General features: G+C 37.7%; 1 protein-coding gene across 1 annotated transcript; it reads left to right on the forward strand.

Annotated features, from left to right (window-relative positions):
- Positions 1–1,482: 1,482 nt before the first annotated feature.
- Positions 1,483–2,547, forward strand: LOC113782191 (putative F-box protein At1g67623). Its single transcript, XM_027328099.1, has 3 exons — positions 1,483–1,607; positions 1,708–1,870; positions 2,137–2,547. Exons 1-3 carry the CDS (start codon positions 1,483–1,485, stop codon positions 2,545–2,547), a joined length of 699 nt encoding a protein of 232 aa, XP_027183900.1.
- The last annotated feature ends 16,795 nt before the right edge of the window (positions 2,548–19,342 follow it).

Consider the following 19,342-nt stretch of genomic DNA (forward strand, 5'->3'; position numbering starts at 1 on the left):
TTTACTTACGCTAAGTAATTGCCAAAAGTATCTGGCGGTTGGTAATTACATTTAACTAGAATTTTGCAAAATTTAATATCTACTGAAGGTGATTAAAAAATTATTACTCGTAGGCGGCAATAGAAGAAGTAATTTGGCGCCAATTTGTGAAAGTTAAATTTATGAATTTAACATACCAGCTCTTTATGGCTCTTTATTGGTTTTTTATGTGTAAAATACCGGCTTTTTATGGGAAACATACCAGGTCTTTATATCCAAATTTTGGTTACATAGCGGCCAAAGGAAAACTAGTATGTTTTGTACCAACTTTTTATGGGCAACATACTACCTCTTTATAGCAGCAAATACTGGCCAAGACAGAACTAGTATGGTTTTTATTAGGAAACATTGAACATACAACGCATACTATACCAGCGCTGAATGGGAAACTGGCATGTTTTGTAGTACGATTTGTCTCCGCTTTTTTGCTGGCAACATACCAGCTCTTTATAGGGAAAATGGGTTTAATAGCGGGCAAAAGGAAACCCGACGTCTGTTTTCTGTGTAACATAAATCAAATATGTGAAAGTTACATAAAATAAAAAATGTTATGAAACAACAATTTGTGAGTAGAGGTCCCTACGTATTCCCAAGAGAATTAATTCATGAAATATTGCTATAGTATGTATAGAAGTTACAATCCATTATAGGTACAATCTTGTACTCATTTTCTCTCATAATTGAATTGAATTATAGTATTTCATGAATTTTAGTTTATAACAAAAAAAATACATAATCATATTATAATAGAGAAAAGGCTTACAAAGGATAAACACCAGCTCTTTATTACTTTTAACCCACTTGGCGAATAAACACCGACTCTTTATGCCTCTTCTCAATTAATGGGTGACAGACTCCACAAATACATCCGTGGCAGCATACGAGGAGTCAGGCTTGCGGGAGTATATGCATTCAACATCACCTTTTGCCCTTTCGGTTGCCATTTCACCCGCCGGACCTCTCTGCCAAATCTGTGATAGCGACCATTTCCCATACCAGCTCTGGTTGCCGACCCATTACAGCTACGAACTAAGGCTCCCTGTTTATCACTGTGGAAACTCCTTTGCTCTGCGATGAACGTCGACCAATTTACGATGTAGGTGTACATCGTGACTGTTCATGGTCCCTTGCTACCGGTGTTTTGTTACGGTGCGTATGAAATAACCGTATTGGAATAATACGTTGGTCGGTTTGTAAAATTGTTTTGGATGACTGTTTTTTGACGACAGAATGTTGCGTCGTTTGCAGGAGAAGTTGTGCCTTTCCAAATTTCTGTTCGTTTATCGCTACGGTTACTTGGTCTCCCACAAACAGGGCTATATATTACACCTTATCAATCATTATTGGATTTGATTAGGAAGTAGGTGTTGTTTGAAGTTTACTCCATTCTTGGGCGTTCGACGGATTCACTCGACTGTGGCCAGTAAAAGAAATTAACCGGACATGGCCAACGAACAAAAAGGGCGTTCAACAACCTGCATCCTGTCCCTTCCGACCGAGGTGCTATCCGAGGTGCTTGCACGTGTCGCATCTTGTTCATCCACTGATCTTTTCCGGGCAAAACTATGGTTCGTTCTGGTATTGGTGATAGAAACAGGAAGAGGCGTTTAAAATATATGACATGTTACAATCGTTTGCGTTTAATGGATCATTTCTCTTATTTTGCAGCTGTAAGTTGTTTTACGAAGTTTCGGAAGCAGACAACATTTACCACCGGGTGTCAATGGATAAGTTTGAAATCGTGCCGTGGTCAAAAAACGACCAAGTGTCGAGGTTCTTGAAGAAGTGTAGAGAAAGCAAAAATCCAGAAGCCTTGTATCGAAAAGGAGTGGTAAGCATTGGGCCGAAGTCCCGTTTGCTCGAAATTTTCTAGACTAAGCTGAGGTCATCTATATCATTTGAACTTGATGATGATTTTGGTATGCACACTTTACCCCAAAACGTATATATACAACAGGTTACTGCAGCTTTCTGCCCCAGTAAATAATTATTGTCCCGCCGCCTTGGATGTTCACGAAGCACTTTTTTTGATTTTTTCGTTACTATTTCCCCGATGACTTTTACGGAAGAGTGTAATATCAACCTTGCACTGTTTAGGTTGATTATTTTACGGACAAGCATGAGGACTCAGCATTGGAATGCCTGGAAGAAGCTGCCAATTCAGGCCATGCGGATGCGGCATATGCGTTGGGAATAATTTACATCTTTCTTGGTGGGGACGAGTTAAAGCGCAAAGGTATGCGACTGCTGAGCGGGTTGAAGAAATCCAGAATTCTGAAAGCCAAACAATTTCATCCTCGTCACAATTTGCGAGCGCTGCTGAGGATGATATGGGTCAAGAACCCTTTGTTTCTAAAGCCAACGCCCATTTGTTGTGCCATGACACACGAGAGGAAAACATCTTCATGGCCTATGGATGCCGATGACGTGGAGGAGGAGAGTACATGTGAAGCCTGCGCTTGCGATGAAGAAATTGGAGCAATTTGTGCTGCCCTACCTTATCGTTAGTGTATAAGATTGAATGTTGACAACTCCTTTTGATGCACAAATTTGTCACCATGGTGTACAAATTAATTATGTTTTTTCAGTAAATTGACCGCTACTTCTTACTCTGTTAATATTACTGGTATGAAAAGCTAAATAGCTTATCTTCAATATGTTCTGTTCTGTAAAGTATCACTTTACGTCAATTGACCAGCTCTTTATGGCTTTCCTCCATTATAAGAACAGAGTACCCATTTTGCCATAAATAAAGTTTTTTATCGGGTAAAAAAAAATAAAATCCATTTACGTTAATTGACCAGCTCTTTATGGCTCTACTTCATTATACTTCATTATAAGAACAGAGCACCAAGTTTATCGTAAAAAAATTTTTTTGTTGGGTTTAAAAAAAAATTCTAAGCGATTTACGTCAATTGACCAGCTCTTTATTTCTTTCCTCCATTATAAGAACAGAGTACCCATTTTTCCATAAATAAAATCCAAACATCGGGTAAAAAAAAAAAATGATTTATGTTAATTGACCAGCTCTTTATGGCTTTCCTCCATTATAAGAACAGAGTACCCATTTTTAGATAAATAAAATTTTGTATCGGGTAAAAATAAATTAAAATCGATTTACGTTAATTGACCAGCTCTTTATGCCTTTCCTCCATTATAAGAACGGAGTACCCATTTTTCCATAAATAAATTGTTCACTCCGATGAAATAAAAATTTAATCGATTTACGTTGATGTTTCTGAACTCTTTATGGCTTTCCTCCATTATAACAACAGAGTACACTCTCGGACATAACTAAATTTATTTATCGGAAAAAATGTAAAAAATAAACTCGATTTACAATAAAAGACGGACCTTTATATGGCTTTCCTTTACAATAAAGTCGATTTACGTAAACAAATTTATTTATGGGATTAAATGAAAATAAACAAGTTCCTGAATAAAACACGAGCTCTTTTTGGCTATCGTCCATAAAGATAATGTTTCTGATTTTTCCATAAGCTAATTCAGGGGAGGTTTGTGAAAGTATCCCTTATAATATATGTGTATATAATATTAATAAATTATATAAATACATAATTACATTTGTTATTATGAATAGATTGTAATATAACCCCTTGTAATTTGCCTTCCGCATAACCCGCTTCGGAATAGACGCTGGAATACCGAATCGGGTTTATCTTGATTTGACCAAATCGGGTTTGCCTCCCCTCCACGCCCGTCCCCGCCTGATCAATTATCCCACAAAAAGCTCGTCTTTGCTGAACTTCTCATACTTTCTCCTGTTTAGCCCATTAAAAGCTCCGTTGTTGTGTAAACACACTTGAAAAGCTTCGGTTTAAACTTTCCCCCCTCCCCCCCTTCTGAAATTTGGAGCAGTTCAGGCGGCAAGGTCCAAATAAATCGGATTTTTCGCGTTCGGTTCCTCTGTTGCTCAACGTACTCAACAATTGAACCGCAGCCCGAAGCAAGCATAGGCAGTAAAATGGAGGCCTGTATGAGTCTTCCAGTGTATGCAGGCATGTGGGTCGACGTACAAGCTCTCGCTGGTGAGTGTATCGGTATCACGGAATATCTTAATGCCCAAAATTTGTTAAATTTGCTGGGAAATAATGACAAGTGCTATGATGCAATGGTTAGGGAATTCTATGCTAACTGTAGGGCAAATAAGCAGAAGTCTGTTCTGCGTTCAGTGGTTAGGAATGTACACATGGAATTGTCTGCTGAGGTTTTGTGTTCAGAGTTTGGGTTGGTTGACAGTGGATACACTGTTGACTATAGACGGATTAGCGCAAAGAATGTAGATAAGGTTGCTGTGAAGGGGTACAATGACCTAGAATTTCTTGGAGAGATTCGGCTAAATGGTTACAGAGTTATGAACTTGGGCAAAAAGAATAAGTTTTATGCGCCGTATATGAAAGTGGTCCCACGGCTGTTACATCTGATAATAACGCATAGCATTGTACCTAAAGCCGGAAGTATCACTTCCGTTAGTGCATTAGAAAGAGTTATACTGTGGCATATGTTACACAAACAACCTGTAAACATAGGCAATTTGATCATTGCAACTATGCTCAACAGGATTAGGAAGATTAAGAGCAGGGAGAATAAGAGAACACATCTCCCTTTTGGTATGTTGCTGACCAGGCTGTTTAGGCGCTTTGATGTGCCATTCTTGGCTGACCATGTTGACAAAGGATTTTACGGCCACAAAATGGGAGTATCGTACATCAAAAGACTGGCAGTCAAAGGTGAAGATGGTGGTTGGATGTGGAAGAAATCCTATACCTCTGATGCTGTCATTGGTCAGAATGGGGACGCGAATAGAAAACTTGTAGAAATAAAAGAGATGGATAAGCAGGGGAAGTGTGCTGGGGTCGAGGTGCGGCCGGTTGTGGGGGAAAAACCACACCTTGAAGAAGTTGTCATACTATATGAACAGACCAGAAAAGGGGCAACTGTATGTGACATTGTTATTTTACTCCTTGTTTCTTCTTCTCGATGGCAACCCAGGAGGATAACCCAATATTTGTATGACTAGGTTGTGGATAAAGTGAAACAAATTTTACAAGGGGTTGGTGCCATCAAAGTGAAGGACTGCGGATTTGAGACATTGCCATTTCTACAAGATGTAAGACATGCTCCTGCGCTTTCCTGTAATCCCCTTTATATATGCTAATACCTTAATTTATTGTCCAGTGTCTACCACAAACTTCCGGCGTACCACCTGATGAATTGAAAGAAGCCGTATGCTTTCATGTCAGACAACTCGTCCCGCAGATGTATGTTAAACTATCGGTACTGTCAATGGCTAACAATGGTCTCGCTTTCATCTCTTTATTGTAATCATGTCAATCATTGTTCACAGCTGTGCCAGTACACTAGATAGGCAGCATCTCTTTGATATTACTAGAGAAGAACTGGAGCAAGTGATGCTTCAGGAGACATGTCTCAGTGACAAAGTAAGTTTTTTATGCGATTGCACAGGCCTACCTTGTTCACTGATCTCGCTTTGTATTTCCACTCTTATTCAATGTTTGAATTTGTTCCATTCTGTGAAGGTTGTGACCCAGTACCTTCACTTACTCCAGAAACAATATAAGCAATTTGTTTTCTTCAATCCTATGTTTTGGGTACGTAATGTTAAATTATTGTATGTGCTGTTGTGCCTTGCAAAATGTGGAACTAATACTTGCTTCTCAATCACTTCGTTGTAGCTGAAATGTGTGTTAGACTATCCATGCATATCTCCTGCAACCAAAAAGCCATTCGTTGATCAAAGCAATGACGACTCCATGACAAATCCTGAAAAGGTAAACATTAGCTATCATTCTCGTCTTAACATTCTTATACAATATGAGTAGCAGCTGCATGTTAGTGGAATTGGATTCAGCCTAATATGCCTTAGCTTTTAACACATTCGACATTGCTCGTTGTATGCGATTGCAGATTTTTTTCCCAATCATTTATTCAAATCATTGGTTGCTCATGATTGCACATGTCAAGGACAAAGAAGTGTACATTGTTGATTCTATGGACAATTACAAAAGCTTCTACCAAGGTTTGATGCAATCTGTGGTGAGTAAACATCGAAATCGTACCTTAGCTTCATTTCCGAAGAAGGTAACATATTTCTAACATTCGATACCTGCTGTATTTATTTCCTTCTTAGGAATGGATTTTGATGGAAATTTTCCACCAAAATCAACCCTGGACATTTATTCTTGTAAAACACAAACTAAAACAGACAGACGCGGCGAGTTGCGGGGTTTTCACCTTGAAGTTTGCGCAATGTTGGGCAAAGGGGTGTCGGCCACAATTTGTAAGTGCACAAGTATACAACCCCTTGTGGCAAGCTCACTTTATTGCGTCTGACATCATTTCTGAATGTATGTACAGCTTGATGCTGTCATTGCTAGAAAATTTATTGCCTGGGAGATCGCTTTGGGGAAACTTGCGGACCCGTTCGCTTATGCTGCGTTCCTGATAGAAAATAAACAGGCACATGAGGCTGTAACCAGAGGAGATTTGCAAAATGATGCTACCAACGATGTGGGGCATCAGGAAACAGGGAACGGTACATTATGTCTCGCCTTTACTGTAATTGGTTCGTTGCATATGAAGGCAATATTAAATTTTAAATTCTTTAGGGCATTTGCAAATTATTGGTACGAAATTAATCTTGTATAAAGGAAACCATAAAAAGTGTACGTACCTCTGTTCCGATGCATCTCCCCGTGACCATCGCATTCACAAATTGCTTTTCTACTCCCGCTATTCCATTATTAATTGACTTCTGCTCACGACATTGTAATAAATTCTCGACCCCAGATCTTTGCTTTACACTTTCCAATTCCTCTTGTTTGATTTCGCATTATGACATTCAAATTGGATCTCACATGCAAAATCCATGTGCTGAAAAATTGTATGCCTTCATTTTTTCCCCAGTCGAAGGTACAAGGGTAACAAAAAGCCCGCCAGAACTTGCGTCCGCCAATGATTCAAAGAAGAAGCTTCTTATTGTTGATTTGAATGGAGTGGTTCTGGGCAGTGCATTTCGCCATTCGACCAGAAATCGGGAGTTCAACTTCAGGCCACATTGCTTTGAATTTTTGAAGGTGTGTCTGTCATATTTTGAGGTGGCTGTTTGGTCATCGAAGCTAAGGTATCCGCGAACCTATATTTGAATTACTTCATTAACTGGAACTTCAATACAAGTTTTTGTGTTATCATTGGTACGGGTATTCATACGTGCAAGCTAAAAAATACGAATTTTCACCCGTATCACTGCCAGTATACAGACTAACTAGTAGTTTAGTATATATCGGACATCCCACAAGAAGAGTGAACAATTTACCGGTTATTACTAAAGCTTCTCTATATTTAGACTATCAATGAATGATAAGAATTTAACCTTTATGCACTTAACCAAAAATTAACATAAAAGCTCCTAAGGTTGTTGGTATCCCTAATACTCATGCATGTTATATTTGAATCATTGAATACTTACATCTAGGCTAATATGGTGTAATTTCTATATGCATTTGAATCCTACTTTCGTAGTTGAATCAAATTATAACTTATACCTAACCAACCTCATTCTCATGGTTATGAAATTAGCTAACAAGTTTTCATTTCTTCAGTAAATTAGCATGAAATGAATCACTAAAAACCACATAAGTGCACCCTCTACTCTTCTGAGTGTACTCCTATGTTAGCACCATTGGAACTAATGTAAATCTCAATTTTCATTGCAGAAATAAACACCTTAGATAGTGCACAATTAATGTACAATTAAATATTAAAGAGTTAAAGTCCTAAAAACTTGCTCAAATCATAGCATCAAAATAGCCAAATAATAAGCACTAATATCATAGAAAGTTCAACCAACCCAAGGTATTAACTTTAAAACACATCATTAAATATAAATCCAGAACTTGTTATTAGCTAAACTTGAATCAATACAATAGATTTAAAAGAGTTGGAAAGGAATGTAACCCAGTCACTTGAGCTTCATCACATTGCCTTCTTATCTCCATCTTTCATCTAATCTAGATAATGTAACAAGAGTGGATGAACTAATAGCTAAACTATACACATAATCTAATACTAAGAGAATGGAAAAACCTACATCTGCACTCCAACTTCTCCCGTATCTCTGCATGTCCTGCGTTGCTCCCATACTAAAACTGCTCCAAAAGCTCCTTTTCGATTGGTCCAACTTGCTGCATTGATTCCAATCTTGAAATTTTTAAGAAGCAATAGCATTGTTTTTTACTTGAAAATATGCCAACTTTCTTCCCTTTTGTCTTCTAAAGATGTCACCGAATTCTCTTGAATTGTATCTGGAAGTATCAGAACACAAGAATGACTGAGCAAAATTGCAGAATTCGGCCGGAAACGCGCCTTCACAAAACGCGGTTACAAGTCACGTTATTGTACTCGCGTATTCACTTTTTCCTTAAACTTCAGCTGCGTTTTCTCTATCATAAAGGCTGAACTGGATTTTTTTTAAAACACAAAGTGTAGCCTTTGAGTTGCTTCCAATGCTTCAAAGAATCATCCAAATGTGAGCTTTGTAGCCTGAGATATGATCGAAATACTAAACCACTGTCAGAGCTTTTTCACTTGGACAGCTGAGTGAATTTCGGTATTTCAACTTTTGGGACTATGGAAACGGCTGAACTGACTTTGATGTCTTCATACCCAAATGTAGATAATCTATTAGCTTCAATGGTTACCAAGATCAACCTTGATCCGATCTTGTAGCTCCAGATATAGTCAAAATACGAAAACGTGTCAGAGTTGTCAAACGACTTTTCTTGATTCAAATTGCATTTTCCTTTTTACACTTCATATTTTATTTTCCCTTAATCCCATCTCAAATATCTTCTCAATGCACTTCATTTGATGATTGAGTCATTAAACCTACAAAATATGAAGTTTTTTACCAAAACCTTAGTTATTTTAGTTATTAAACTAAATAATCAAACCAAAATTAACTAATAAAACACACAAAAAATACGTAAAATAAACTCTTATCAATTGGAATTGAAGACATTTGTGTTTTCTGTAGCCACAATATTCAACCAGTGTTGGACAGTCTATCCAAAAAAATGAATGAACGTTTGGAGCAGAGACTGTTATTTGTTTGGGTGAGATGTAATTCACAAATTATTTCGATTGTGTGTAGTCAGTCCGTGTGCAAGACTTCTGATAAAGGAAAGTCGGGAACAATCAATATTGTGCAGGATCAGTCGCAGTGCACTATGACACAAACCAGCCTTAGGGAAAATCCAAACAAAATGGTGATGTTTAAGGACCTGAAACATGTGTGGGGAGAATATAAGTCGCACAACAGCTCTAACACGATATTAGTCAATGATTCTCCGTATAAATCATTCCTTAATTCTGTAAGTGCACCATACCCACTGATCGTTATGTTGTATATGTTCCGGTATGCACAAATAACATGATCAGGGCTAACTGTTTCCATATTACTCATTCTTCAGCCGTACAATGCCATCTTCCCCACCTCTTACACATGTTACACTGTAGAAGACAATTATTTGGGTAATACGCGGTTCGCAATGCTTTGAAATGTGGCTTTTGCTACGGTAAGCACAGCGTGTTCAGCTAGCCTGACACAAAACATATTTGCAGATCCTGAAGGAGATTTTGTACGACACCTGAAGAAATTGGCCAGTGCTGATAATGTACAAGATTTCATTAAGCAAAACCGTTTTGGACAACCACCTGTAACAGAAGGCAGTGTGGATTGGCACTTTTATGTTAATGTTGTCAGCAAGCTTGGACTGCATAACACAACAAAGCAAGTGACGCGCAAACGGGAAGCCCCAAACAGATATTCTCCGGAGGTATCCATTGCATTCATATTCAGGAATATGTTCACAATAGTTCAACACCTCGTTATGATAGCTAAAATTGCGTCTGATCATATGCACAGAGCAAGAAAAAAAGGAAAATTTGAAAGCATGAGGAAGATCAGTTTATGGACCGTTCACCGTACGGAGCCTTCTCCAAACCATTGGAAGGAGAGAACCTCTCTTCCGATGGGACACATTAGGTGCCTGTTGTGCTTTAGTGAGACACTGGGCCTGTCTAATTCATATATGTTGGTACTACTTTCTTCCCCTACTTCTGTTTTTGTTTGCAAAGGATACAAGCTGAGTTTTTTTATGCAAATTCTAAAAATGTCGCAGTTGGAAATCACCCTATTGTCTGCAGGTTCCCGAATGCACATCAGGAAAAATTATCAGATAATGGCTGTAATTGCTGTCAAATGCAGGATGCGTCAGCCATATACTCCTGCTACAAACGTTGGCATGTAGTAAGTTTAGCCTGTTTTCATTCTAATTGTTTGTTGGCAACTTCTCGTGTAAACATTAAGGATCTAAATGTCACACACTAAATCTGTCCGTCTGGTTAACCTCTCGGATACGTGCAATACTAACAGTTGGTCAGGGAGCAATGGTTCACATTAATTGAGCTAGGCTCCTTGCTTTGCGTCTGTACCAAAATAAACTCCAGCAATGGAATCTGTTAACCAACACGAAGTCTGTATGAGTTGGAGAGATGTGGAAAAATAGAATTTTATGAGAATGCAACTTTACATATTTGCCCTTTCAATTTTTAAATCAAAGTCCAAAGATTAGTTTTCTTGTTCCAATAAATAGAATATTTGAGCAAGACAAATTTCTAAAACGATTGCATATGCATTCCTACAAGGTGAATAATAATAAGTTGTGTTTCCAAATAATAAGTTGCTATTTTTTTCTTGCATCTTGACCTATTTGCCCAATTTTACTCAAAATGTTAACCTTCAGCTCATTGACATTCCACATATATACTTATAAATGTATATTATATGTGCATATATTTATAATATATATGTGTATGTGGTAATAATATATTATATAATTATACTTATATTTGTTATTATAAATATACTAAAAATTATACTACGTAATTTATAATATTCTCTATAATTATAAAAAATATTAGTACAATTACATAATGTATTATATAAATATATATTATAATTATTTAAATAAATAAATAAACTAATTCTAAATATTTTGGGATAATTTCATAACACAACAATCCCGGTCACTTTCGTAATGTATCACTTTCCCATAAAAGACCAGCTCTTTATGACCTTCCTCCATTATAAGAACAAAGCACCCCTTTTTCCATTAATAGATTTATTTATCGGATAAAATATATTAAAACTCGTTTTCCAATAAAAACCCAGCTCTTTATGGCTTTTGTCCATTATAAGAACAGAGTACCCTTTTCCATAAAAGAATTTATTTATCGAATAAAAATAAATCAGTTGTCTGATAAAACACCAGCTCTTTATGGCTTTCGTTCATAAATTATCCAGTTTCCCATTTTTCCATACGCTAATTCAGGGGAGGTTTGTGAAATTATCCCGTATAATGTATATGTGTATATAATATTAATAAATTATATAATTTTAATTATATAAAATATTAGTTATGGGTGCAGAACGGAACAAGAGAATTACGGGTGAATTATAGGTGAAGAACGTTAAAATTTTAGTTATTGGTGAATTATGGGTGACGAAGGGAACAAAGCCCAGTTTTGTGATTCCTCGACTTGCTCGAATTTGAGAAAGTACATGACACAGTGACAGCGCCACCGAGAAAGCTTTGCAGTGCATTTAGAAATTTATTTTAGGATATAGTGGGAAATTTAGGAAATTTCCGAATTTATTAAAGGCGTTGTGTTATAAAAGTCAACCTCTTTATGCCTTTCTTCCTTCATACAGTCACCTAATTACCCAAGTTCCTCAGCTACAAATTCATTTATCGAAAAGCAAAAAAATAGACCCGTTGTTGATTAAAGAATAGCTCTTTAAGGCTTTCTTCCGTTAAACTGACACAGTCCCCGACGTGCATCAAATACAAATGTATTTATCGGACGAAATTGCTGTTAAACCCGTTGTTGAAAACTCTCGATCAGCTCTTTATGGCTTGCGACCCTGTTACACTGACAGAGTAGTATCCAGGTGCCTTAAACACAAATGTATTTACCGGATGAAATATAGTTAAAGCCGTTGTTGAATAAAGATCAGCTCTTTGTAAAAGAGCAGCTCTTTATGGCTTTCTCCGTACTAGGTTACCATTTTCCGTAAAAAAAAATTCATTTATCGGCTAAATGTAAATTAAACCCCTTTTCCAATAAGCTCTTTAAACAATTTCCTCCGCTATGACAACAGAGTACCAATATCCCATACTTACAATTTTACTTATCGGATAAACTTTAATTCAACACGGTTTGCAATAAAACACCAGCTATGTATGGCCTAATTTATTTGTTCGATAAATCGGATCGATATTATACTTGACTTCCGTTTACCCGTTAGCATAGAATGCAAAGCAAGAAACTAACCTATTGCAGGTTTAAACTCCGTTTTAAGACAAATTGTTTCGGATACGTCAACACACCTAATTCATAAACTCTCGCGAAACATATATTTAAACGCGTTAATTATTAATTACCACAAATCAAATATTTCAATCTTTTTCCATTTCTTTCTAATGAGTGCATACAATGGATCACTGTGCGGTTGTCATAACCAACCACGAATCTTCTCTTAACTCTCCACCACATGAACATTGTGGTACTCGTTATCCCCATTGCAGGGTCTCCCCACACCACCGCCGGCGAGTTTGCTCGGTTGAACTTTGCTTTCCCTTCCTCTAATGAAACTCATACATACACACCAACCGCTTGCCTTACTATGCCAGCTTTTGCACTGTCTCCGTCTTCTACATTTTGGGCTACGACGACGTGCATCCGAGTATGACAACCCCTATTACATGCCCCTTTCCACAAAATGCCGCTACTTTGTCTCTCTATCTTGCCACCTTCATCCAACCTCAACTTTATTCATCTCCAACCGGGTGTGCATGTTCGCTTTCCGCATAATTTGATGACGGACAACGTTGGCATCATCCAGAACCAAAGACAGTGCTACTTTGCGCCGCTCCTGCTCCGAATTGTACTGCACCGATAAATTTGTTACTATCTCCATCGTTCGCAACCAAAGCAAGCAAACACAACTGTTACACCACAGGGCGCCATTCCTTTTTGCTTACCTCATTCCATTTCCAGCTTCCAATTCCACTTGATAACATATCCATGTACTTCAGCATGAATAACCCACAATCCCACCTGCATTACAAACCATAACCACAAATTTAGACACAACCGTTGCTGAACCATGTCAAAAACTTCCGAACCTATGCACGTGCAACTTACGCATTCCGTTGCTGTGGACATGTGGCTGCAGCTTTTATTTTGTACAGCCAAAGGCATGACGAATACTGCCCCTCCAAACCATAAGTCAGCGCTGCTTCCAACCTTTCAATCTTAGGGCCATACAACAAAAACATATGCGATTTTAAGTATACTGCCACCAATTGTAAAGGTGATGTTCGTGTTCATGAAATGTTTGACAAACCAACTTAGTTTACCATTGTCTCCACGGAGCTGCGCCTATTAATTTCCGTTTGCTCGTGTCCTCTCATTGAATCATAAATTAATACTTCTTCGCTTGCCATGTCCACCACACACATATACCAATGCTCATTGTGCCACATTGGCACGAATATCTGAAGCATAACGGCGGTTAGTTGGTCATCGTCATGGGAATCTGTATCTATTCCATTCTGCTACATAACAGGGCAGCTTCTCGTACCTTCTCACACTTTTTTATATTACCTCCTACTTTACATTCCTGTAGATATGTACAGTAGAGCTCGTCTGCTGATTTGTTGAACTCCAAAATCTCTTGCTACAACACGACAGTAAAATATGACATTTTAATATGAATGTACGTACTCACACCCCCCAACTTTGGCCGAACACTTGTACCTGAAACCAAGTTGGCATGAACCACCATCGAATAGACTGATCTACAGCACGCCTTTGCTGCCTTGCTGTTTTCATCGCACAATAGCAATTATTTATCTGCACCAAACTCAAGTCACATCACTTCGTCCTCCATGAAACAGTCCATATAACACCACCCAATTTCAATCCCTCGATTTACTCACATCGCATGCCATGGGTTTTTCAGGAAGCAAGGACCCCATTGCATCCCGGCTTGCTGTCTGCCCCTTAATTGACACCAGTACTTCCCTGTCATTACAACAGGGTACATTAATCTTTTCCCTATGTGTATTATGGTTTCATAATCTACAAACTTGATATCATCATTTTCAATGATGAGAGTTAAAACGGCCAGAGTAGGTTCGCTCTTCCTCACTAATACAACCAGCAATCATGGTTTCAATGACTCAATCAGTCCTTAGGGTCATTGAGTTAGCCTAAGGCGGTTATGTACTAACCATAAGGGTCATTAAGTTATCATTGTAGTTCCATTCTCAAACTTCTTGAATACTCACCTTTTTTTCTATATGCAAGCATGTTACCTACCCTTGCTTTTTATATAAGCAGGCATGATTAACAGCACACAAATTGTAAGTTTTATGCTCACTTGTAAACCAATTTTAACTGCTTCCAACATTTTCGTTGCTATGCCCTCTCCCCTATGGGGATAATTATACTACATATTTAGTCAACCTTATAATTGCAAATACTTTTCTGTCCCCTTTGCCATTGCAATTTCAAATAAAGGATAAAACAAAATAGAACTGTTGATTTAACAAATCCATGATCCAGTACATACGCTTGCGACAGTTGAGTGTCAAACTAGAACTTCAGTATTTTTGCTCGTCCCTCACTCAATTTTTCGCCGATAGATGCCAGCCTCGTTTCCTGCTACCACAAAAATATGTCATCTTTCATTGTCTATATTTTCCCATACTTTAGTAATTCTGGAACGTTGGAATACTCACCTTTGCCAATAAAGCAACCATCTTCGTTTGAGGCTCGTTCATCCCACTGCTATCCATCTGTACATAAAACTACAATTTATACTTTACTTTTCTAATGCTACGAAATACCTTGCCACAAACCGATGCATACCTTTATTCTTTTACCTTGCCTTCTGTTTTGTTTGTCTTCCCACACAGGCTTCTCCGTATTGTCCATCCTTAGTCTCTTTCTACTCCTCCACTTTGTAATTTTTGATGCACTCTTTTCACCCATTACAGTACTATTCGTAGTTACTCTATCATTTTCACTCCTGCTTTTGGACCTAACATCTGGCGTTGTAGGACTAATTTTATGTAACTCACTCCCTCTTTTAACATTACCACGCCAATCGTCCTTCTGCCCACCCTCCACACCAAGTGCCCGATTTGTTTTGCACACCCTTCCACTTTCATACATGCTCCTCAGCCTTTCAAAACGACATTCAATCATTGCTTCCATTCTACCAATACTATCATTCACATCTTTATTACCACATTCAATTTCAATCAGTTTTCTATCAATGTCTTCTCTACAGCTTATGTTATTGTAAAACTGCACATTGCCCTGTCACTACAAGCCTTCAGTTTTGTACTACTAGTAACGTCACAAAATGCAGCTTGCAATTTCAACAACAATTCACACGAAAGGATTTTACATTACCTGTTCTCCCTCAAATGTGTGATTCCTCCTCAATATTCGCACGCTTTCATTAATCTCGTACCTTCCCCAAAACCTTAGCCTCGGCCCTCTCGGCTGGAACTTGCGAAACTCGTCCTCACCCTCGATATAGAATCGTTCCAGATAGTAAATCTGCATGGACAAACACGCCTACCATCATTTACAGGTCCTTTATATCAAACTATAATTTCATTATTCCAGCAATTCCTTTCTCTAATACAAAATGGTGCGTATTTCTTATACCATCAAGAAAAGTGCACATCCCGCTATTCCGTTGCCGTCTCTATCACGGATGCTCTTCACCAAATTGTCTAATATGAATTTCGACCAGTTCAAATTTTCCATATTCTCCTCTGTAGCCACTACAGCCACCAGATCCCGGCTCACTGTGTCATCCAAACTTGGTGCTAACAACCTACCAACAACAAACAGTACGAACTTCACTTTGAATTCTAAGCCTTCGTTATGCAAACTACATATACTGTGCCTCAATTCCTCCACTACAATTTCACCGCTATTTATTCTGATATTCAATTCTCTTTCCAACTCTGTATCCATCTCTTGCCTTCGCTTTTCGCTTTCAATATCTTTCCCACGGCTGCTCAAGCCAAGTACACATTCCACATCCTCGGCTGTCACCTGTAGACAGTACCCATGAACGTTCAGTGTCCTCCGATCTACATCAAAGTTATCCACCAGCCAGTTCAACATCTCTTCGTCAACCTCTACTCCCTTCACATTCAAAATTGGAGCGAATCCAAAGTCTCTGACAGCCTGCCGCTGCTCATCCGAGAGCCAATCCACCATATTCTTCACGGAATGAGTTGAGTGGCTTACCATTGTTTCCGCCGTCCGACGAATGCCCTTCCTTTCACTGCTGCAACTTTTATAATTCGAAGGTGTTCCACTCTCATGCATCAGCGATACTACATTTTCGCTTTCTCCTTCGCTATCCCACTGCATATCCGAAGCATCTATTTCGGCCGCCAGCTCCATAACAAATCCCTATCTTCTGCTATTCCTCCTGCTCCGGTTTTGGCGCTTCTTCCTTTCTAATACGCCTGCTCTTGTTAGCTTATCCAGTAAGCTTCGCGCCTTCTTTCCCTCCCGTACTTTCGCGTACAAACCCTCACTTTGCCAGTTGCTTAATTTCGCCCCCTCCACATTTCACGTGCGCACATGGAGTCCCCTTCAACGCCCAATAGCTCTTCCGGTTACAAGTCACAAAAGCCCTTTCCACGTGCCCAGCCAACACACTTCCCCTGCCGTTTGTGGCCACAAATGCTTGAATGTCTTTTCCCTTAACTTTCCACACCTCTGTTTTGACATCTAAACATACTGCAGCAACATCCTGAAAGAAAATGGTTTTATGGCACTTTTGGTTTTGAGGGTTAAACTAGCCCGAAAAATAGCCTGATTGATGGTTTTTCCGATCCAATTGGGTGGTTCGGGTTAGGTTTTAAAACACTGCAAAATGCTATTGTCCAAACAAATTACTTAGTGTGATTATTCTTTAGGGAAAAAAGACAAAAAATATTTTGGTGTGTTTGGATATGTGATTATTCTTTACACTCCTGATCCAACCTAAAATAAATAAATAAATAATTAATTAACCCTCACAGCAAAAGCAACAAATTGACGTGCCATCAATCACATCACAACTAATAAATGCCCGCAACTTCTATATCCTCTCAGATAAACACATGCAAATTTTTGTTGTTAACTTTGGAACTAAATTGATAGTAGAAACAAGTATTATTGAAAGGGAGAAGAAAAATGAAACTGCAGCTCTTATAAGGCAAATTGGAACGATGTAATACATATATCACACTAAACAACGACGATCCAGAATTATTGCATCAGACAAATCACTATACTAAAAAAATTGAACAATAGAACATATTTAAACCACAACCAATAATCGTATAGTAATAACCCCATAATAGGAGAGAAAGCACATATCATAGTGCTTTACGATGCAGATCAGTTTTGAATCAAAGTTTCAACAGTATCGGAGACTACCTCTACTTAGTAGGATAGCGCTACTTTAATTTCTTGAAATTTTTACAGCATGCCAAAACTCATTGAAGAGATTTTTAACTAAAACGACTAGATATTGATGGATTTTTTTTTAGAGAAGAAAGAACTGAAGAGATTTTTTTTAGGGTAAAAAAGATTGAAGATACAATGAACTAAAGAGAGATTTTTTTTTAAGGCAATAAAGATTGAATACATAAAGGGGATAGTATCTAATTAGTTGACAATTCAGTGGGTTTTCATCGAGAAAGAAGAATTGGAGATATTAGACATTGCTTCTATATTGAAAAGTCTACCGCAACAGACCTATCAATTGATAGTAAAAACAAGTACAATTGAAAGGGAGAAGAACGAAACTACAACTCTTTATATTGCAAATTTTAAAGATGTAATACATATATCACACTAAACAACAAACATCATTACATTAGACATCTTTAAACTACAACCACCAACAGTAAAATAACAACCACATAATAGGAGAGGAAGCACATACCGGAGTGCTTTACGATGTTGATCAGTTCTAGATCAAAGTTTCAAGACTATCGCAGACTACCTCTACTTAGTAGGACAGTGCTACTTAATTTCTTGAAATTTTTATAGCATACCAGAACTCGTTGAAGAGATTTTTAACCAAAAATGGATAGATATTGATAGTTTTTAGCGAAGAAAGAACTGAAGAGATTTTTTTTATAGCACAAAAGATTGAAGATACAGCGGACTGAAGAGATATTTTTTTTAAGGCAAAAAAGATTGAGGACATAAATGGGATAGTATCTGATTTGCTGAGAATTCTGTGGGTTTTCATCGAGAAAAAAGAATTGGAGATATTAGACATTGCTTCTATATTCAAATATCTACCATAGCTGGCCCATCAATTGATATTAAAAACAAGTACCATTGACAGCGAGAAGAAGAATGAAACTGCAGCTCTTTATATTTCAAATTTGAAAGATGTAATACATATATCACATTAACAGTGAAGATCCAGAATTATTACATCAAACATCTTTAAACTACAACCACTAACCATAAAGTAATAACCCCGAAATAGGAGAGGAAGCACATATCAGAGTGCTTTACAATGCTGATCATTTTTGGATCAAAGTTTCAAGAGTATCGGAGACTACCTCTACTTAGTAGGATAGCGCTACTTTAATTTCTTGAAATTTTTACAGCTTGCCAAAACTCATTGAAGATATTTTTAACCAATGACGGATATATATTGATGGTTTTTAGCGAAGAAAGAACTGAAGAGATTTTTTTTACGGCAAAAAAGATTGAAGATACAGTGAATTGAAGTGAGATTTTTTTTAGGCAAAAAAGATTGAAGGCATAAATGGGATAGTATCTGATTTGCTAAGAATTCAATGGGTTTTCATCGAGAAAAAAGAATTGGAGATATTAGACATTGCTTCTATATTGAAAAGTCTACCATAGCTGGCCCATAAATTGATAGTAAAAATAAGTACTATTGAAAGGGAGAAGAAAAATGAAACTGCTGCTCTTCATATTGCAAATTTGAAAGATGTATCATACTATCCGGCAAAGATCCAGAATTAGTACATCAAACATCTTTAAACTGCAACCACTAACTATAAAGTAATAACCACATAATAGGAGAGGAAACACATATCGGAGTGCTTTACAATGCTGA

This window comes from Coffea eugenioides, chromosome 9, assembly GCF_003713205.1.
Source record: "Coffea eugenioides isolate CCC68of chromosome 9, Ceug_1.0, whole genome shotgun sequence".
In the NCBI taxonomy this organism is placed as follows: Eukaryota; Viridiplantae; Streptophyta; class Magnoliopsida; order Gentianales; family Rubiaceae; genus Coffea; species Coffea eugenioides.

Bases quoted from the DNA above. Each gene is read 5' to 3' on its own strand.
- LOC113782191 (XM_027328099.1), top strand. From the start codon at position 1,483: ATGGCCAACGAACAAAAAGGGCGTTCAACAACCTGCATCCTGTCCCTT. The intron at 1,608-1,707 runs GTTCGTTCTGGT...CTTATTTTGCAG, and splicing joins CTTTTCCGGGCAAAACTATG to CTGTAAGTTGTTTTACGAAG. The intron at 1,871-2,136 runs GTAAGCATTGGG...TGCACTGTTTAG, and splicing joins CCTTGTATCGAAAAGGAGTG to GTTGATTATTTTACGGACAA.